Source organism: Limanda limanda, chromosome 11 (genome assembly GCF_963576545.1).
Source record: "Limanda limanda chromosome 11, fLimLim1.1, whole genome shotgun sequence".
Taxonomy (NCBI): domain Eukaryota; kingdom Metazoa; phylum Chordata; class Actinopteri; order Pleuronectiformes; family Pleuronectidae; genus Limanda; species Limanda limanda.
The window spans coordinates 16,981,887-17,001,948 of NC_083646.1; the positions used below are offsets into that span (position 1 = coordinate 16,981,887).

At 40.8% G+C, this 20,062-nt stretch overlaps 1 protein-coding gene across 1 annotated transcript in view; it reads right to left on the reverse strand.

The window, feature by feature from the left end:
• The window catches only part of LOC133014286 (F-actin-uncapping protein LRRC16A-like), a 68,910-nt gene that overhangs the window by 17,472 nt on the left and 31,376 nt on the right, over positions 1 to 20,062 (reverse strand). Inside the window, exons 4-17 of the mRNA XM_061081482.1 lie at positions 15,257 to 15,316; positions 14,015 to 14,136; positions 13,582 to 13,679; positions 13,246 to 13,316; positions 12,818 to 12,891; positions 12,553 to 12,628; positions 7,965 to 8,053; positions 7,244 to 7,338; positions 6,045 to 6,131; positions 4,601 to 4,704; positions 3,754 to 3,831; positions 3,126 to 3,202; positions 1,745 to 1,849; positions 1,306 to 1,375 (exon numbers count right to left, since the gene is read on the reverse strand). Of these exons, the coding sequence (XP_060937465.1) occupies positions 1,306 to 1,375; positions 1,745 to 1,849; positions 3,126 to 3,202; positions 3,754 to 3,831; positions 4,601 to 4,704; positions 6,045 to 6,131; positions 7,244 to 7,338; positions 7,965 to 8,053; positions 12,553 to 12,628; positions 12,818 to 12,891; positions 13,246 to 13,316; positions 13,582 to 13,679; positions 14,015 to 14,136; positions 15,257 to 15,316 (1,206 nt within the window). The remainder of the gene's footprint in view (positions 1 to 1,305; positions 1,376 to 1,744; positions 1,850 to 3,125; positions 3,203 to 3,753; positions 3,832 to 4,600; positions 4,705 to 6,044; positions 6,132 to 7,243; positions 7,339 to 7,964; positions 8,054 to 12,552; positions 12,629 to 12,817; positions 12,892 to 13,245; positions 13,317 to 13,581; positions 13,680 to 14,014; positions 14,137 to 15,256; positions 15,317 to 20,062) is intronic.

The window sequence follows — 20,062 nt, forward strand, 5'->3', positions numbered from 1 at the left end:
CGGGGTGTCATACACGCCCCCTTATTTCTCACAGTTTTGGGCTCCCCCCACCAAACGCTTCATTAAAGCTTCGAGTAAAAAACGGATGGAACGCATCATCCCTCCCTCCACCACCGCAGCTTCTGTTCTTTATCTCTCTTTATCTGTTGGAGCAGGGGTGTAGACGGGGGGCTGATGTGTGTGTGTGTGTGTGTGTGTGTGTGTGTGTGTGTGTGTGTGTGTGTGTGTGTGTGTGTGTGTGTGTGTGTGTGTGTGAGAGAGATGAGTTGTGATGAAACAATTACAGAGGCACACCGAGCCATCCCCCCACCTCACCTCGTCCTCACACTCCCCTCCCTCCGCTCATCTCTCCGCCCCCGCCTGCTGTCTGCCAACTATTCCATTATACAGCCTCTTAACGGTGTCGCTGGCCTGTCAAATGCTTTTTGGAGTGGATCCTAAAAAGGCTGATTGCATTGAATTGAGTGTTGACACCAAAACTATAAAAAATAAAGCAGCGCTCACTAAACTTTAGCCGATAACAGCACTTATAGAAATGGGACCAATACTGGATAATTGATTAATAAAGGAATCAAATCGAGAGAATGCAATGCTTCCACCGGTTTTACTTTTAGACTTGCTCCACTGGATTTCGCAGCACGTGATTAAACTGTGCTGCAGCATAGCTGTGCATGTTTGCCTGCATTCTCATCAGCTTGAGTGTGCATTGAATATAACTGCCGCTGTGGGATCTAGGTTCACTATAGTACATGATCAGGAAAGTGATGTGAAATAGAGAGAGGGAAAGGGGAAGACAGGCAACAAGGGGCCGGGTTGGATCCAAAGCTACGGCTGCTGCAGGACGTCTCATGTCTCACCACGCTGGTGATATATTTTTTTACAGTTTGAGTCTAATGAGAGTCAGGGGCTTTAACTTGAACCATTAAGATTTCAACTGTACAAATGTGTTCTCTTCATTCATATGATTTGGAATTCATTGTGAACAGGGTTTGAAAAAGTTCCCAGATTCCTGCTTGTCTCGCACACATTGACAAGCTGCACCAAAAATCTACAATCTAGACACAAACACATGCACACCAATTATCCCAACAAGTAAAAATCCCACTGCCTGAAGAGAATGATTTCTCATGAGCCAGGTACAAATGTACGCACTGCAAAAGATATCTCGATGTGAGATAAAATAAATTGATGAGGGGAAATGATGACATGCAGGATGTTTATGATGACGTGCAGGATGTTTATGATGACGTGCACATTGTTTATGATGACGTGCACGATGTGTATGATGACGTCTGTGGGTCTCACCTCACAGCAGCTGAGGTCTACAGACACGTCCTTCAGACTGGGGTTACTGGCCAGACCAAGCAGGAAAGCTCTGAAACAATCCAAATACAGACAGTTTAAAAAGGGTATTATCAGATAGAGAGAGAGAGAAAGAGAGGGATAGAGTAAATGAGTATGCATTGTTTTATTTATATATTCTATTTTGTTCTGTTTTGTCTAGTTTACAACAGTAAAACCACTTCAGTTAAACATATAACTTCAGTGTCTCTGTGCGCTGTGAGCTTCAGCAGCTGCTCTCTGGGATAAAAGCTGACAGGACAAGTCTAGTTTTTACTCTACTTTAAATAGTGATATAAACAGTGTGTAGTAAAATAAGATAAGGAACAAGGAGAACAAAGACTGTGGGACGGAAGAAGCCGCTTGTCGAGACGCATTAAATGTGAATGAATGGTGGTCTCACTTGAGGGCCTCTGGTGGCAGCTTGGTTCCTGACACGTTGATGGAGCTCAGAGTCAGGGCGCTGCTGAAGAAGTGCTTGAACGAAGGAGGCACCTCTTTGCCTTTCCTGCAGAAAGAGAGGAGGAAATAAATTCCAGATGGATACACAGATGACCATCTTCAGTCCGTGACACACTTAAGGTTTTACCTTCTCTTAAAGAAACGATTTTAACTCAACAAAAAGGACACAGCGGGGATTCGCAAAATGGCACAAAGTCCCAGACAGAAAGTAAAACTCAGCTGCACACAAACTCCACACACTCCATTTACCTCTTTTCCCGTTATTTCCCTCCACTTTACTACACTGTCGTCCTCCCCCTCTCCTCTTCTGCACCCCCCTCCCCATCCTCTGCCCTCACCCCCTGATGAAGTCCTCAATTCCCTAGAGACAAACTGGAAAGAGAGATAATGATGGGAAGACAACTGCCTCAACCGCCCATCTGTTACACACACAGATGAATATCATGCAAAGTCCCAAAGAGGTAGCAAAAACGAGTACACACCTATAGTACAAACACGCACAAACACGCACGCACACATAAATATCATGCACTGTCCCAAAGAGGAAACATAAACGAGAACACACACAAACAAATATAATGTCCTAAAGAGGTAATAAAAAGGAGAACAGCCGCACATACACACGCACAAACACATCCTGTATTTTATCCGGCCTGTAATAGCACGTTGCCACCAGCAGGTGTCACACACACCAGCACACAGACTGAATTCCTGGCTAAAACTGTCATGTCTGTTCAAATCTGAATTTCAGGGCAAAAGGAAACTAACACTATCATCAAACTGGCACAGAAAACCACAGTATGGATTATACACTGTACAAGGAACTCACCGTACACACAATCAGAAACTCTGATTGGTTAATATGGACAAATGCCCATCTTCCATCACTGATTGGATCGGTGGTACAACAGATCTCCGATTCTAGTTTTACATTAATACACGTTTGCAATTCAACTAATAAGGAGAGTGCACAGTTTGATTCCACAAAAGATGCAGGTGGAAGTTGTAGATAAGTATGGATGTCATCTCAAACAAAAAGAAGTTTGCAGTTTGGGAATGAGTGGACAGTCCAGTTGGTCATTATGTAGACATGGCCGGTGCTGTCTTTTCTAAAATCTCCTATTTAACACTATCATAGCCTTCGAACTCTAACTTCCTCTCCTGTAATACATTGTTTTAAAACGACCTCTAACTGAGGCATGTGCAATGTTTCCAGTGGTATTTTGAAAAAATCTTAAAAAATTTGTGTTGATCCATAAACCTTGGAAGGAGGAGGCTACAGTTTGACAAGAACACGATGGTAAGTAAAGACGGGTTCTCACCGGTGAGGGAAGACGCTCTTCGACACGTTGAGAACAGAGAGGTGTTGGACTGAACCTCGCAGCAGAGCAGAACAAACCTGAAGGACACAGACAACATTTGAAAGTGTGAAAGGTTTCTTTGATTTATAAGTTTGAATTGCATTCTAACTTTTAATTTTTGAAATAGGCTTTAAATATCAATAACTAATTTTACCACAGACACTTTTTCTCGCACCTCCCAACCCTGCTGTGTGTTTACAAGCGTGCGAACATATTTCCAGCCGAGTGCACGTGACACAGACAGAATATGATTTAAGAGATCATCAATATCTGCAGTGACAGGCTGACAGCTGGCTACATCTCAGACTGATCAATACACAGTGTTTGGCTCTCAGACCCACATCAATACATCACATACAGTGTTCAGACCACTACACAGGCAGCAACACAGATTTACTGTTTGATTACATTGCCTCCTACATGGATGTTAATGTCCACCACCTCCTCTTACACTGCTGTTTAATGAGATACAACACACAGAGCTAGCAGTTTGATCAGGATTGTGAGCTCTGGTGGTTTTACACTGTATCTCTTTACTCATGCGTTCTTCTGGAGATCGGCTATAATATGGACGTGCCACACGACTCACCTGGTCCAATGAGCAGTCAGTGTTGGAGAGGTCAAGGGTCACCAGGCTGTTGGGTTGAGCAAGGAAGTGGCAGAAAAGCTAGAAAACACCACACACACAGTGTTAGAGAGCAGGGGATGAGACCTTCTCCATAACATACACGACTCATGTGTTGTTGATCACAGTGAGAAAGTCTGATGTGTTCCTAGAAACACTATGACTGTCACTCATACAGACTCCATGTTGTTCTTAAACTATTTTGTTATGTTTTATGATCGACAGTTTTTTCCAGCCATCTTGATCCCCTCTTTTATTTGTATATTTCAAACATCGCCTTGTCTGATGGTGTTAAAGTATAAGTGGCCAGTTAGCTTAGCTTAGCATAAAGACTGCAAACAGGGGGAAAGGGTTAGCCTGGCTCTGTTGGGTCACAAAATCTTGACTACCAGCACGTTGTTATACTGGTTGTAAATTGTAATCACTGGACATGTGAGCGGTATCAATCTTCCGTTTAACTCCTAATGAGATGAGCGGATGATGAGCAGGATTTCAAAAAACTATTCCTTTAAACCAGTATTCACCCACTCAATGATTTATTGTCCAGCCTTAAATACAATACATTAAACTGATGGGTGTGACTGTATCTGATTTCTAACCTCAGAGTAAAGACTTTCCCCCCCCATCTCTGTATCTGTGCTCTGAACAGACGTCTAATGTCCTGAGTGCTGAGTGATTTATAAGAGTCCGAAAAAGGTCTCCACATAACTGCAGCACTGAACTGTTTCAATCAATTAAGTGTTATTGATACCAGCTCTGAGATGGATTAAAAACTTTATGTGTATGTGTCTGTGTGTGTGTGTGTGTATACCTGCATGTCGTCCCCTCGGAGGATGTTCCCTGAGAGGTCCAGATGGACCAGGCTGCTGGAGATGGACGGGTTGGCACTCAGTGACTGGCAAAGGCTGTTCACCCCTAAAACACACACACACAAGAACACACAAGAACACACACACACACACACACACACACACACACACACACACACACACACACACACACACACACACACACACACACACACACACACACACACACACACACACACACACACACACACAAAAGCAAAAGCAATGTCAGCAATATCTCCAGCCTCAAATCTCCCTTGATGTTTTGACAGCATATTGAAGGAAGTAGCAGAGGAAATGAGCAGTGACAGGAAAGAACAGGATCAGAATGTAGAGTGAATGGAAAGAGAAGAGAGTCAGGCCTTCTCCTGTTTGTGAAGAGGTGATCACCGGGAGTGCAGCGTTAGCCAGAGCTCGCTTAAGTATCAGCAATTGGCAGCTTCTCACACTGGGAAGTCCCGAAAGTAAAACGGCAACATGAACTATGTGCAATGTTTTCGAGCTGTGGCTCTACTTCTGCAAATGACAGAATACAAGCTTACATTTTAATAAAGCTCTATTTAAAGCTGTTTAGCCTGAGCCAGGTCATAAACAATGATAGTAATCTTCACACATACAGAATCAGTATCATAAAGCTGTTAAAAAATATTTTTTAAATGCACTGGTATTGGATCGGAACTTGTATCAGCTGATACACTTAGTCAAGGCATCAGAATCTGGTAATATGGAAAATCAGAACATCTCTAATAATTAACAAGCTGAATTAAAAGCCACATAAAAATAAATCGGTGTACAAATGTAATAAAATGTCTTCAATCCTCTGCTTATGCACTGAGCTTTAGGGGATTTCGGAGGTTTTGGGCCGTTTATGGAGATGTGCAGGGCTCAGCTAAAGCAGCACTAACCCTGCTCTGTGGAATATGATAGCCGTCTATTGAACGCCTGAGAGCAAAGCGTGTTCACAGCGGCTCCCTGCAAATGGTACCTGGTGCAGGGACATTTACTTTGGAGGAGAACCAAGAGGAAAGCTTACCTGCCAGTTGATAAGATCAGCACTTAATTAAGAAATGATGAGGAGAATAATCTACAAATCCTTTGCAGCCTCGTCATCGCCTTTTATTAGAGGTCTTTACTTTCTCGTGCCAAGACAACATTTGTGTTATTGAAAACTGGCGCACTGTTTACAGATTGTCTTTGCACAATCACACAATACAAATACATCTCTTTTTCATTCCCCCCGGCTCCCACGCTCAGTGTTTATCGTGCAATAATTAGGAGTCATTAGCATCCCAGTGGTAGGTGCCATCACATTAGTGGAAAGTGTGAATTACAACAGATTGCAGGGGGGAGTGAGTGAATTAGAACAACAGAGAATCCTGCCGATCACAAAGCAGCGCTCGCACGTACCTTTGGGTGAGAGTGAGGTTTTGGAGAAGTTTAAATGCTTGAGCCCCGTACGAAGTTTGGCAAACTGAGCTCCGAGGGAGGAGATACCTGCAGCGAGAGAGAGAGGGAGAAGTTAAATCATTTCCATCTTGTCACTCATATCCCATGGGGCTGCTGCAGCTTTTTTCATTCACGCTACAACGACTTTCTTTAAATACAAAACCACTTTCCACCTTGATCCACAATGTTGCAGGTGTTTCATCTCTGGTTAACACGTATATTACAGGGTCTACAGAGCACTGTGTACTCTGCGCTCTCCAAGCTCTTTTATTTCTGCTACTATTATATCAACCTTCCATTTAAAAGAGACTATCAACATCAACAGTGGATTTCAAAACAAAGCGACTGAGCATTGACAAACCCTGGTTGAAATTTAAATAAATAATGCATTTAAATGTCAAAGGGAAAAAACAACACAGCTGCATTTATCATTTAGGAGAAAATGCCTTTGTTTGTTCCAGTTTAATATCTCTAGCAGTAATTAATCTGTAAAAGTGATGAGTTAAAAACTAAAAATACAAGTGTCTAAATATATATGAAGGCAAACTGCCTGAAAGTGGCAGTAATTAAGATACATTCCCATTAAAGTTAATTGTTTTCCTTAAGCAGAAAATTCAGTGGATCCCTGTAGTAAATTTCACATAAGGCAAATAATCCTGTGATTGTAAATCCCCAGAAATCTATTGTATGTTTATGTGCCAACACCTTAACATTTGGAGGAATGTATCTTTAATTTATGTGCCCTGGATAAACCGACAGTCCTGAGGACGGAGCTGATGAAATATTAAACTTTTTGAACTCACTGCACTGGGACAAGGAAACCTAAACTGTATTTGCACAGTATAATACCACACCCAGTACCTCTAACAGACTGTGGTACAGTAGTTTATACAGTGTAGATTGTATAAATAATCTTATAACCTAGTATCTGTCACACATGACATTTAGAATGATATTTCTTATAAAATACAATCTATGTAGCCTGATAATGGTTTATCTTAAATTGAATTTCTTAATAGTAACAGGGCTGGACTCTGTATTGTAAATATAGTACAGTACTGGGGGACTGAGTCAAAACAAGCTGTTTAGAATAAAGCACAGAGGAGAGAATAATAGAGCAGGGATGAGCACATTAGTCTGGATCAGAGCAGATATCATACCTCTGTCCTCCAGTGGGTTGTTGGCAAGATTAATGGTGGTGAGTCCTGAGCTGGGGTTGTGTGCCAGAGCAGAAGCAAGCTTCTGGGCGAAGTCACTGTAGAGCATGAGAGAGTGTTTCCATTATGCGGGTATGACCAGTGAACTGCACACGTGGAACCTATCAAAGTGCTTTATTCTTACCCAGCTACACCCAAAGGCTGGGATGAACCGAGGTGTATTGAAATGCTAAATTAGAACTGTGGTGAAAGACTGACTGTATTTGTGTGTTCGGTAAATGTACCAATACAATTCTTGTTTAACAGCTAAATACACAAACAGCATGAAAATCACCAAACTGAACAACAACCCATTACCCTCATAGAGCTGAAAAATGTAGACATCCAGCCAACGTCAACACTCCCTGGCGAAGTGGTTGCAGCTGTTTATGTACACAATTTATATCTTTTAACTTGACATAGTCTGGATTTTGTTTTGCTGACAACAAAGGTGTGTCTGCACATATTCAGTAATGAATACAATAGTTTTCACTTCCTCTTTGTAAATATATTTTATAATTATTAGCTATTATATGAAGTGTAATCACACAAAATCTGATTCAAGTATAGTTTTAAAATGTCCCAAACTGAAAGGTATCATCGTCCACTAAACTATTCACGAATGAATCATGTCTGTACTGTTCATTCCAAGTGAACTGACTTTGGATTGTTTGCATCATCTTACGTTTTGAGTCCTGCGTTGTCCAGAACCAACTCTTCCAGTCGACTGGATCGAGACACCACCCTGAAGATCTGCTCACACACATCTGCAGACTGAACACACACACAAGTAACAGCTGTCAGTTGAATCTTTGTTATATGTACACTCTTTAGTCTTTTGTCGGTAGCATTACAAAAAAAAAGAAGAGATATCAGGAAAAGATACTGAAAGGACAATGTCTCTAAGTTTTCCACAGTTTTTCCAATCGCAGATAGTGTGAGTGATATGGAAGAGATACAATGAGTCACACTCACAGGCACAGTCTTATCTCAAATTTAAAACAGTTATATTTAAGAAGCCCATTCACAACCCCCTGCCCTCAGCCCTCAACTACAGTGAGAAAACTGCCAAAACAAACATAACAGGGGGAAAAACACAGAAATCTCCCTCATAACTGAGGGTCCTTCTTCCAGAGGTGCAGTATATGTCACATGTAACATAACTCATCAAAAAAATATTTACAACATTCATGTGAAAGAACTGTGTTTCACATGAATGGAGAAGTGCATCAATGTTTAAAGCATTTCTATAAAAAGAAAATGTCTCATTTCTCCGGTACATTTGGTGCTTTTATTCTTCATTTCTAATCAACAGTACGAAGAAAATATACAAATTAACTAAAGCATGAACAGGGAGCAAAAAAGTTTCTACTGAAACATTCAAGGTCATGGGAATAGGAGAGAAATGTACTGAGACATGTGATTTCCAGCAAGTGATCCTGAGCAGAACGCAGGCAAAACACTCGGGGAATCTGTTCATTTAAGCTCATTAGAGCTGTAGAGTAGAACGCTTCTTTAAAAAAAAAAAAAGTCTCTCTCTTCCACTTAAAGACCATTTATGCGTAACAGGCAGAGACTGGGGAGCGAGCGAGAGGAGAGTTTGGACACTTAGGAGGGAGAAAGTTGTCTCGCTTCCGTGGTCACAGCACGACGGGGGGGGGGGGGGGGGCGAGGGAGCGGCAGAACTCATATTTAGACAAAAATGAAAAATTCAACAGTCGGACGTCTGTGCCTTACCCAGATAATCACTGACCCAGTTTGCCATGTGCTGTGTCACACACTCACACACAAAACGTACACAACCTCTTGTTACTGACAACACAACATTTTCTATCGCAATAACTTTACTGGATCGTTGTACTGTTGTTATTCCTTGTGACTGACATTCCTGCTATAAGGGACTGTTTCTCTTGGTGCGGCCACAACACTGGCAACATTGTCCCACACTGTTATCTAAAGCGATGGAGGGGGAGAAAGAGGAGAGAGAAGGAGAGAGAGAGAGAGAAAGAGACTGTTGTTCACATGTTTACGCTGTGAAAGTGTGAGTATGACAGGAGAGGGACGAGAGTGATGGAGGGCAGTGAGGGATGACATAATAAAGAGAAAAAGGAGATATGAGGGCAGCGAGGGATGAAATGGAGAAAAAAGAGGAGCGAGAGCAGAGGGTTGTGGTCTTAGAGGGAGAGAGTGAACAAAGAGGCCTGTATTTTCCACATGAGTCACAACAAGACTGCCGGGTGACACCGTCAGCGTGAAGACTGAACCATTTACTGCCTATTAAAAGCCTCGTCATGCTGCCCTGTTCAGACTCTTGGACCTGCTGGAATGTCTCTCACACACACACACACACACACACACACACACACACACACACACACACACACACACACACACACACACACACACACACACACACACACACACACACACACACACACACACACACACACACACACACACACACACACACACACACACACACACACACACACACACTAGAAGCACGGTGTGATCATGAGGTAAAGAGAATTCCTCTCATCACTGTCCCCACCTCGTCTTCTCCTCCTGTCTTCTATTAACGACTCAGCATCTTGATTAGGCCACAAACAGACTGATTGAACACGGGATGAGCTGCACAATCCCTCGCTGTGATAGCCGCTGTGTGCGTGTGTGTGTGTGTGTGTGTGTGTGTGTGTGTGTGTGGTGTGTGTGTGTGTGTGTGTGTGTGTGTGTGTGTGTGTGTGTGTGTGTGTGTGTGTGTGTGTGTGTGTGTGTGTGTGTGTCTGTGTGTCTGTGTGTTACTTTCTCTGCGTGTTGTATTGGCCACTCCACTACATTGAGATATCCCTTATCTGTTTGGAGCTGGTTGGACTCACTGCACTTTCCGTCTGATGCTTGTGTATTTACAGCTCTTCCCCCACACTCGCCTTTTTATAAATCCCTAGTGTGACTGTGTGGTGCACCACCACAGAAGATAGTTGAGGTTGCCCTTGCGTTGAACTTCCGTCACTAGATTTGGCAGGGAACATCCACTGACATGCTTCTTGTCGTGGAAAGTAAACACGAGTTTCCCGAGCTTTGGATCTCTTTCTACCACTCTTTCTACCAAACGTCCATTCTTTAAATCTCCTCTGTATTGCTTTGACTTCTCTCCTCTCCCGTTTAAGGCTTGTTTATGCTCAACGTTAGATACACATACAGAAACAGACGGAGCCCTGTGTTTACACTCTGCTTCATTTCATCTGTATTTGTGTACGAGTACTGGAAGCTTACGAATACAGATAAAACAGACAAAACCGAGTGGCCCAGACATTTCAACAATGGTGGAACTTTTTCAGGGGGAGATTTTGCGAGTTGGTTTGGAGATACAGGCGTCTTTCGCCCGGGCACAAGGACAAACAAACAGACGATTTTGCCTTTTTCTTAAAAGGTTTCATAATCAAATTTGTTGTCGTCAGAAAGTCTCAACTCCTCTGAAAAACGTGAAGGACACATGGTAGTGAGTGGAGAGAGACTGTGACACTGTTAGAGAAGCTGCATCTATGGCTGACATCACTAAAGCACACGGTAAGGAACGAGTAAAAATATCTCCAATCAAACCTTCCCATCACTAAACGCTGCTCTGTTATAGCACACTCTAATCTGGGATAAAAGATAGACAAACATTGGACACAGCCTGCACATGTGCCTGCCTCAGAAACTAAATATGCACATGGGATGGGGAGGAGGCCGGATTTTCAAACTCAATACAAAAGGAATAGCCCGTGACGGAGGAGGAAGATAATTATTCGGACTGAGGAAGCTGCGTGTGGTAAGTGGTGAGGCCGAGCGCAGCCTGGAGACACAGTCGGTAATGGAGCGCTGCAAGGGGGCACCAGCCTGAGACTTTTGAGGCCTTTTGTCTCGTTGGGATTAGGAGTCTTATCACACGAGAACACGGGACTGATCCTCAGTCAGCATGCATAAGATGTTACAGAAAACTGAAACAAAGGGGAAATGCTCTATACAGTCAGACACGTGCAGTTATAATCACTGTCAGGCAAAGGTAGAGGGGAGGGAGCATGCACGGAAAAGTGAATCCAGATAGAGAAGGACACGTTAGACTTGCAGATACAGATACTATCAAGAAATAGATGAAGTTGAATATTAATGTTTAAAACATCTTTAAATGATAAACTGTAAATGGCGACTGTATTTGTTAAGAGCTTTTCCAGTCTTTTCAACCACTCAAAGCTGTTTACAGTACAAGTCACATTCATCCATTCACACACGCAGTCATTCAGAGCTTCTATACGCACTCAGCACTTTTTCTATCACCCACCATTCATATACTCTCGGCACAGCAGTCAGGGGCAATTTAGGGTCAGTACCCTGCCTAAAGTGGTGCCGGGGATCAAACCACCGAGCCTCTAGTAAGTGGACGACCCACTCCAACTCTTAAACAACAGCCTCCCCCCATTTAAGCTAAGATGCCAGACTCAAGTTCGCAAATGTGAATTATTGCTGTTTTTCTAATTATAACTTTTTTCTTAGTTGTATTAATTTACATAATAAATTATAAAGCAGAAGCAGAAGTGCAGAAAGACCGTGAAAAGCAGAACCTTTACCCAAGTGACAGGGACAGATAAGAAGCTGACAAACGCAGTGACACCACTTAACTCTGAGATGGGATTAAATCTGAATTATCTTGTCATTTTGTGGCAGCAGACTACAATACTATACCGTGCATCCATCATGGTGATGTGCTTGCGTTAATATATCGTGAATCTACTACTATAATGGGACACTTGGGCTACATCCATACTATTACTATTTAGTTTTAAAACTAAAACAATCTCCGTCCACAAAAGCATTTTAGCTAGGTATTAGTAATAATCCCCATCTGTACTAACACAGCTGAAAATGCAGATCACATGACCATTCATGTACACTGGGCATGTGCATGCTGATGTAGACAGAAAGTATATTGTCTTCTCTGCAGGTGGTTGCTTTGTTCAAGAAAATATTGAATAAGAAACAAAAATGTTGAAAGGAAAGCACTGGGATTTATTTTCCAAACTTCTTAGTTTTAGGTGCTCAAACTCTCCGGAGTAGCATAGATGGCAAAATGAAAACCTTTTGGTTTGGATACAGCCTAAAGAGAGATGCCCCCAGGTGATAAAGAGAGATGCACCACCTCTTCAGTTCAAAAGGACAGAGGTATAGAGGCAGTGGTTACAAAAGACAAGCATGGGATTGGGTACGAGAAGAAGATGGTGAAAACAGGAACTGACCAGTTTGTAGTCCTTGGTGGAGAGTTTGGTGAACCACTGGTTAAACTCCAGCACGGCTATTATGGCCACCAGATCCCTGAGGAACAGAGAAGAGGTCAGAGCAGCAATTGAACACTCCTCTTCATCAGAACTACCTGTTTTTTGCATTAGAAAATAAATCATGTCACAATAACAATACCTCCTTTCTCCTTTCCTTGGTTTGGTGCCACATGGCCTTTATCTATGATTTATTGCATTGGTTTGCTTTGGGAATGTTTTATCTCACCTGTTCTCCAGATGGCTGAAGTCCTGCAGGTTGAGTTCTCTGGTGTCTTGTGTTAAATAGATGGTGTCCACATCCTGTAAGAGGAACAGTTCATCAAAGATCATATCAACCAACATGTTTATTTTTAGAGAATTATCTATTAATGAGCCACATAGAGACAAGAAACTGGAAGGAGCCATTACAGATGTGAGCAGAAGAGAAAATCTTTTGTTTGGACAAGAAGAAGAGGCAAGAAAATGGAGGATATCTTGTGCAAAATAAATATACATACATGAAGTGAAGGTTACTACACTCATGTCCTGTTAAGTTGATCCTTTTCATTAAAGGGTTTCCAGCAGGTTTATGTTATATATCCAACTGCACTAAAGCAGTTAGACCAGGATCTGTCAATACTGTAGAATAATGCACAAACAATAAATAATACTGACCCACTGCACCTCCTCCTTGTAGGGCAGCCCCAACCAGTCACACACACATCTGTACATCTGAGAAAATCCACCTGCAACACACAGAGAATTAGCTCAACAAAAATGTAAAATTACACAAATCTTTGGCTAAAACTGTGATATGTGATATTTTTGCATTGTTTATTCTGTTAAACAACCATATATCTGCACATTTACACACTGGTAATGATGCATCTGTGTGGGGTTCATGTTGGCTGAAACTATCGGCCATCCACTGTACAATTTGGCTCTAAAAACTTCTATACCCTTAATGTTAACTCACTATATGACTGAACTATTAGACAAACAGGTTCCTACCACAGGGTCCAGGCTCTGCAGGCTTGTTGTTCTCCCACAGAGTCTGCAGAGAGGTCAGCCGGTCTGGAGGCTCCATACAAAGCTTCTTCATCACTTTGCTGAGAAGAGAAGATGGATGTAAACGTGACTTCCTGTGTCTTGGTAGCTGGTGACGTTTGAAAAAACGTATATTTCCCTCCCTTCAAAAAAGTTTCAATCAAGAAGCTCCAGTCTACTTTCTCACTTGACATCTTTCAAGCTGAACAACTGAGTGTTCCAATAATGTGGGGTTCAAATGGATGAATTGAAAAGAAATGTATGTGTAATGGATTTTTGGATTATACAGTAAAAATTAGTACTATGACGGGAGTATTGGTTCATATCTCTACACACCTGGTAAAATAACATCACAATGAATCTATGAACAGAAGCATGAATTGTTGGTTAAACTCACCTGGGTGGTAATCCAGGACATATCCTCACGAGGCAGTTTCCTATGTGAGCCACCACCTCATTGACCTCCTCTGTCGAGAGCAGCTTCAGGGAAAAGGAGCCGCGCTCGTACTCTATCAGCAGCTGAAAAGACACAACGCTGATCAGGAATTCATACCAGCGGCCATAGTTCCACCTGCACCTGCTTCAACCACTGCTATTTATCACATAAGAAATAAAATCACTATTTTATTTATTTCCGTACATCGATCTCTTTCTAGATTAAATCTACTGCATAATACAAACCTTTCTATCACACTTCCCTTTTGCTCCATCTCATATAGAACCCAACAGATTTACTGCCTTTTCTATAAAAATCGTCCAATATCGGTGTCTATGTTTATGTTTTCTGATATGTACTAATATTAGACATTTTACAGAATAGACAATTCAGTAAAGATGTAAGCATATGTTTACATTTTCTTCATTTGAGTTCAATATATTTGGTTTTTTGTTTGTTTATAATTATTTACAAGGTCTTGGTGTGAAATATCAAACCTCAATAGCCAACATATAGTTCCACCAGTTTTTTTAAAGCCTAACATTGGTAAAGATCCATATGAGCCGGGCGTTTGTTTCATATTCCACTTCTCTGCCCATCTACTCCCATGTCTCTATCTGCAGAATTTACCCTACGATAATATAAATAACAAAAATAACCAAGTATCACCATCTGTCCACTCAAACATCTAATCTTAGTATGAAGCAAAGATTTAACGACATTTACCAGGACTACAATTATGCAAATGATTATGTAAGTTGATATGTGCCTCCTCTATAGGCCAGAATTAACATAATCCTGGATGGTACAGGAGAGCAGCAGGCAGTTATTAAGAGGACACATCTCCTGAGACGGGCGGGGGAGAGGTTCAGCTGCAGGAACAGTGTAGTAAGTGACAGATTATCATATTTTGTAGGTAGATCCTCTTCACTGACAGCGAGCCAGCTCTGGTCAAAAAGCCAAATGGAAGCTCTCTCCAGATGGAAGAAAAAATCTAAACCAGATCGTTTCTGGGCCCCAGGACAGATTTCACTGTCTCCTATGTAAATCATTTTCTTTAAGGATTATACTGGCGGTTTTCTCCTCCAGTTTGTGTGTCCCACAGGCACAGTTTAAATGCAGAGTCGTATCGAACTTTTCATCATCAAGAAGCAAATAAGATTATTTAAAAAAGGCAGAATTTAATTGTTGGTTTGTCTTTACCTGTGTCGGCTTGTTACAAGCAATCCCCTGGATCTCCAGGTAATTAAGGGAGTGTTCCACCTAAAAAAGAGCATAGAAATCACCATTAAAATTAAAAAAAAAATAAGTGACTGACAGCAGGTATGGTTTCTGAAGGCACATTTGACCAAAAATGTATTATCAGAAAGGAAAGGACGGAAAGATGCATATTTTTGTGCACACATGGGTGCCAGTCATATTTGAATGAATGATAATAAACAGTTAAGTGTGAGTGTACTTGTGAGATCTTACAGTTTGTGACAGTAATCAATGTTTAATAACACCAGTCGAGCTCAGTGACTGTCTGACTCAGGAATGTCCTGTAAAAATATGTCTGTTCTATAATTAACAGGTACGGGTGTTGTAATTTCTTGTTTTTTACCTCAGGACCTGTGCAGACTACGTAACTGACCCGTGCTTTTATTTTATTTCTTATTTAAAATTAAAGCTAAGAAGGGAGATGAGGTAAACACTTAATTCTTAACAAAAATATTACAGCATTTCATGTCTACCAGCTGAATATATTTAAAATGTGCACAACATTTAGACAGTTTTTACAGTTTGTCTGACTGATGTGAACTGAGAGATAGTCGAGTGCAGCTTTGACAGAAATTGGAAAATACGGTAAATCAAAAAAGGGCCTCCTTATTCTTTTTCTGTTCATGTGCAAAAGACATTATTTAGAAAGCAGGTCCAGATAAAGACACATTTTTTCATTCTCTGTTTCATGAGAGCATTTGAGGACAAAGAAAACAAAGAGAAGCGGAAGTCTGCCTTTCCCTACCTAAGAGGAGGAAAAAAATCATTGGTTTATGTGAGAGGGGGAAACTTGAATACAAATTCCTCCGTCTATATACAGAGCACACTGTTTTCCTGCACTGTCTCTTCATCTCTCAGAGACACACACACAAACACACACATGCTGCACAGGGCCTGAGGGCAGACCAGGGAGCGAGGCCAGACTATTCCAGGTGGGCGCTGCTGAGTTCCTGAGGCCTGGCTCAGAGATGAGAGGTGGGAGACTGTCTGTCTACTGTCTGTCTGCAGTATATGCAGTGTATGTTTGTGTGTGTGTGTATTTCAGTGTTTATGATTGAAATAACTACTAGAAATAGAAATGTAACACTCAATAACACATCATCCTGAATGGAAACTTCACTATAAAAAATGCATCAACACTTAAATACAAAAGGAGATAGTAAAATAGTTTCATTTCCTTTTTTAAAAAAGTCTGTTAGGCAGAAAAGTCAGGCACAACTAAATGATTTTGTAATATTTTACACTCAGTTTTACATGTTATTGCTTACCAATTATTTTTGAAAATCCACCTTAATATATGTATATTTAGAAAACAGTAAAACACCCCTTTGCCATATTGACATCATGGGAGAGCTACTAACTATAGCCAGGTATGATAGGAAAGTCAGCATAAATAAGTTATTGATATAATAATAATAATCATAATTTTGATTTGTATCTGCTTTCAATGTATCCCATGCAGAGTAACACTGAAAAAACTAAATTAAACCTACCAAAAATACTTAAATACATTTTTTATTTAGGTGATCAATGGTGATATTTTTACTTTTTAACTTTACTTTAAACAAACTGAATTAATTAATGTGTCACGAATGAAAAGAATTTAATTTTTTGAATGTAGAAACACTTAGGTCTGACTAGTCTGTAATAGATATGTTGTTGACATCTCTACAGGGAAATTATCACCTGTAAGTTACAGTGTTGTGGCAAACAAGTGTCCAACCCCAACTCCAAAGGGGGAAATGAGTTTGTTTCATGCAGCAAATACATTTCATGATAGCCTCCATATTGAACTTAGCACCAGCCAATGATGAGTGAGCGTGCTGATAAATATGAGCTCTAGCCAATGACAGGCCTCACGCTGGGCGGTGTGGGGAGGAACCAAATGCCAGAGTAATTGCATGGTTCACTCATTCGTTCACTGTCCGTCTGTCACTGTAAGCACACATCTTTGTTGTTGTAAGTTTTATGTAAAAGTCAATTTACGCTTTTGGTCATGTAGGCTGGATGATTTCAGAGAGCACAGATTGAGTTTACTCCTGACGTGTTACAGTTGGTGATGAGACCAAACTGTAGATTTATTAAGATGGGTCTTTGAGTGGGACCAAGGAGCTGAGTAAACCAGATTAGATGAAACGTATTTAGGCAGTAAAGAGAGATAAGAGTGTAGAGTTGTGTGACATTTATGACAAGATGCTCCAGAAACACAAAAGACAAGAGGAAAAGAGGAGAGGTGCATGGAATGTAGTGTATAAGTATGTGTGTGAGAGAGAGCGTGATGTTTAGGGGGTTAAACAGACAGATTGTAAAGACCCCTGCAGCATCTCAAGAGCAGCCAAACCACCAATTGGAGACAGAAAACCCACTGAGAGGAGCTGGAGGGAGATATCAACTGAGAGAAGAGAAATACTCAGTGAGTGTTCAACTGAGAGTTTACTGCTACTGCGACACAATACTTCAATGTAAAAGCCTTGGGCTCTGCTCGGCAAAACAATACTAACAAAATCCAGTCGTACGGATTGTTCTCTTGTGCGTTTTAGATGCGTCTCCAGGGCTTTCAGATTCATGACTGATCAAATACATTGTCTACAATACATTCAGTTTGCCTGAAGCATAAATACATGTTCATTTCAACTGTCAACAAAAGCAGAGTTTAACAAAAAACCATATGGAACACAGAGTCAGTAGTTCACGTCACGCAACAGTGAGTAACAGCTAATCTTCATTTGCACTTAACTCATCTCAATGTAATATAGATTTCACATCAAAAAATCGATACGAGGAAGATATACAGTGAGTTTTGTAATGAGAGTTTGCAGGTTTCATCTTTTAAAAATGTCCATACACAGCAAGACCTGACCCAGAAGTTTCACTATTGGTACCAATCCTGCATCTACTTTATTAAACTTGGTTCAACATATTAGAAACTCTACACTTTTAAAGTCATCACTTACAATATTAAATCAGGCCAAAATGGCATATTACCATAGTTTACCTAGTTTAAACATTAAGCCTTTAAGCTTTTGCCTTTATTTTAATCAATATTAATTGAATAGCAGTTTTTTACTTCACAAAAAACATTAAGATCATCATATTCTGGCTCTGGACATTTTTAATGACTAAATGATTAAGTGACAATGACAATTATCTTTAGTCTTTAGTGCAGAGAGTTCCTGCTGGAAAAGCTATGTGATGTTTACTTATGGGAATAAAATAAATTAAGAAAATGTATTTAATTGGATTTTAAACTTTGTAAGTTATCCCTGTGGACTGCTAGCTCAGTGGAGAGTGGGAGAGGAAAAACACAGACATAAAGAGAATGGGATGAAAGGATGAAGAGCGAAGGAGGATGGTTGAAGAAAAGATAAAAGGTGAGGGTGGGAAACCAGAATGAATGACTTGAAGAGAATAAGAGGAGGAGAGCAAAGGTTATCTGAGGCTGTAATCTGGTTAAGAGACAGGATACAAAGGCAGTAGGCTGAAAGAATACAGCAAGACGTTCTACAGTACCTTCTCCTAATTAAATCATACTATAGTATGGTGAAATAACAAAAGAAAAATCTAAAGTAAGGAGGAGAATAAAGCAAATGAGACCAGGTAAACAATACAATATTAAAAACAATGTGAGACGTTATGCAGACAGGAGAGCAGAGGGGTTTGTTCGTCCTGCAGGTGTCTGATTCTTCCAGGTCAGAGCAGATAGAAAACAGCAGCTCCAGCTAAGTAAACGTCTCCCAACACTGGAAACATATGACGTCATGTGAAGAAGCGTTCAGCTTGACTCTTCGTAATGACCTCTCCTGCACCAAGTAAACCTATAAATCAGTTTTCAAGCAACCTAAACTGTCCCTGGAGGCATTGTGTTGACTGGAAAGCATCTAATTGAATAGCAGCCGTTAAGCGTTTCCTGGACCTGGAGCAGCATGTGATGTGAGCTCATGAGTTTGGGGAAATACAATCGAGTACTTCTCTCTCCTTGCAGGAGGATCGTCAGTCCAGATAATATAAGCAGAACACTTTTATTTTTGTCTGTTACTACACACTATCAAAGCAGTGTTTGGCTTTATGACTTTGTGTTTTGGTTAGTGTGTGTGTGGTCTGATTACAGGAAGTTTATTGTTGTAATAGTTTTAATGGTCAATGTAATGGTTAATTATCTCTGCAAAGAAGGTTAAGTTTCATTGCCGTTTGTTTGTCTGTCAGCACGATTACACAAAAACTACAGAACTGATTTTATTGGAACTTGAAGATTTGAAGGGAACCCTTTAACTCTGTCTCTCTGTCTTTGCCTTTCTTGGCAACATGTCAAGATAGGATATGAGCATATAGCGAAGGGATGCTCTCTCTGAACTCTAACTCTTCTAATTTAACTTTCTGGAGTCTGCAATCACGCCAGTGTGATCAAATCATGTGTCGTGTGTGTTTTGTGTTCTGATATTTTGAATTTAAGGGGCTGTTGGGCCTTGGCAGAGATATGCGCTGTACTTAGCGCTAAACAGCATATGTTGGAAAAATGATACAGCAAAGTTAACAAAACTATCTCATCTCACAGTCCATTTAGCAGCTGGGCTGGAGCCCTTGATCATATCAGATGATCATCAGCAGATGGAGTTTGCTCATTGTGGCATTACAGACATTCAATATTTGGATTTTAATGACTTTGCACAACCTCTGTGGCGTAAAAAAAAAGTTTTTTCTTTAAGGTTCAGTCACCTGATAACAAACATGTGATAAGAAGGGCCAAATGGA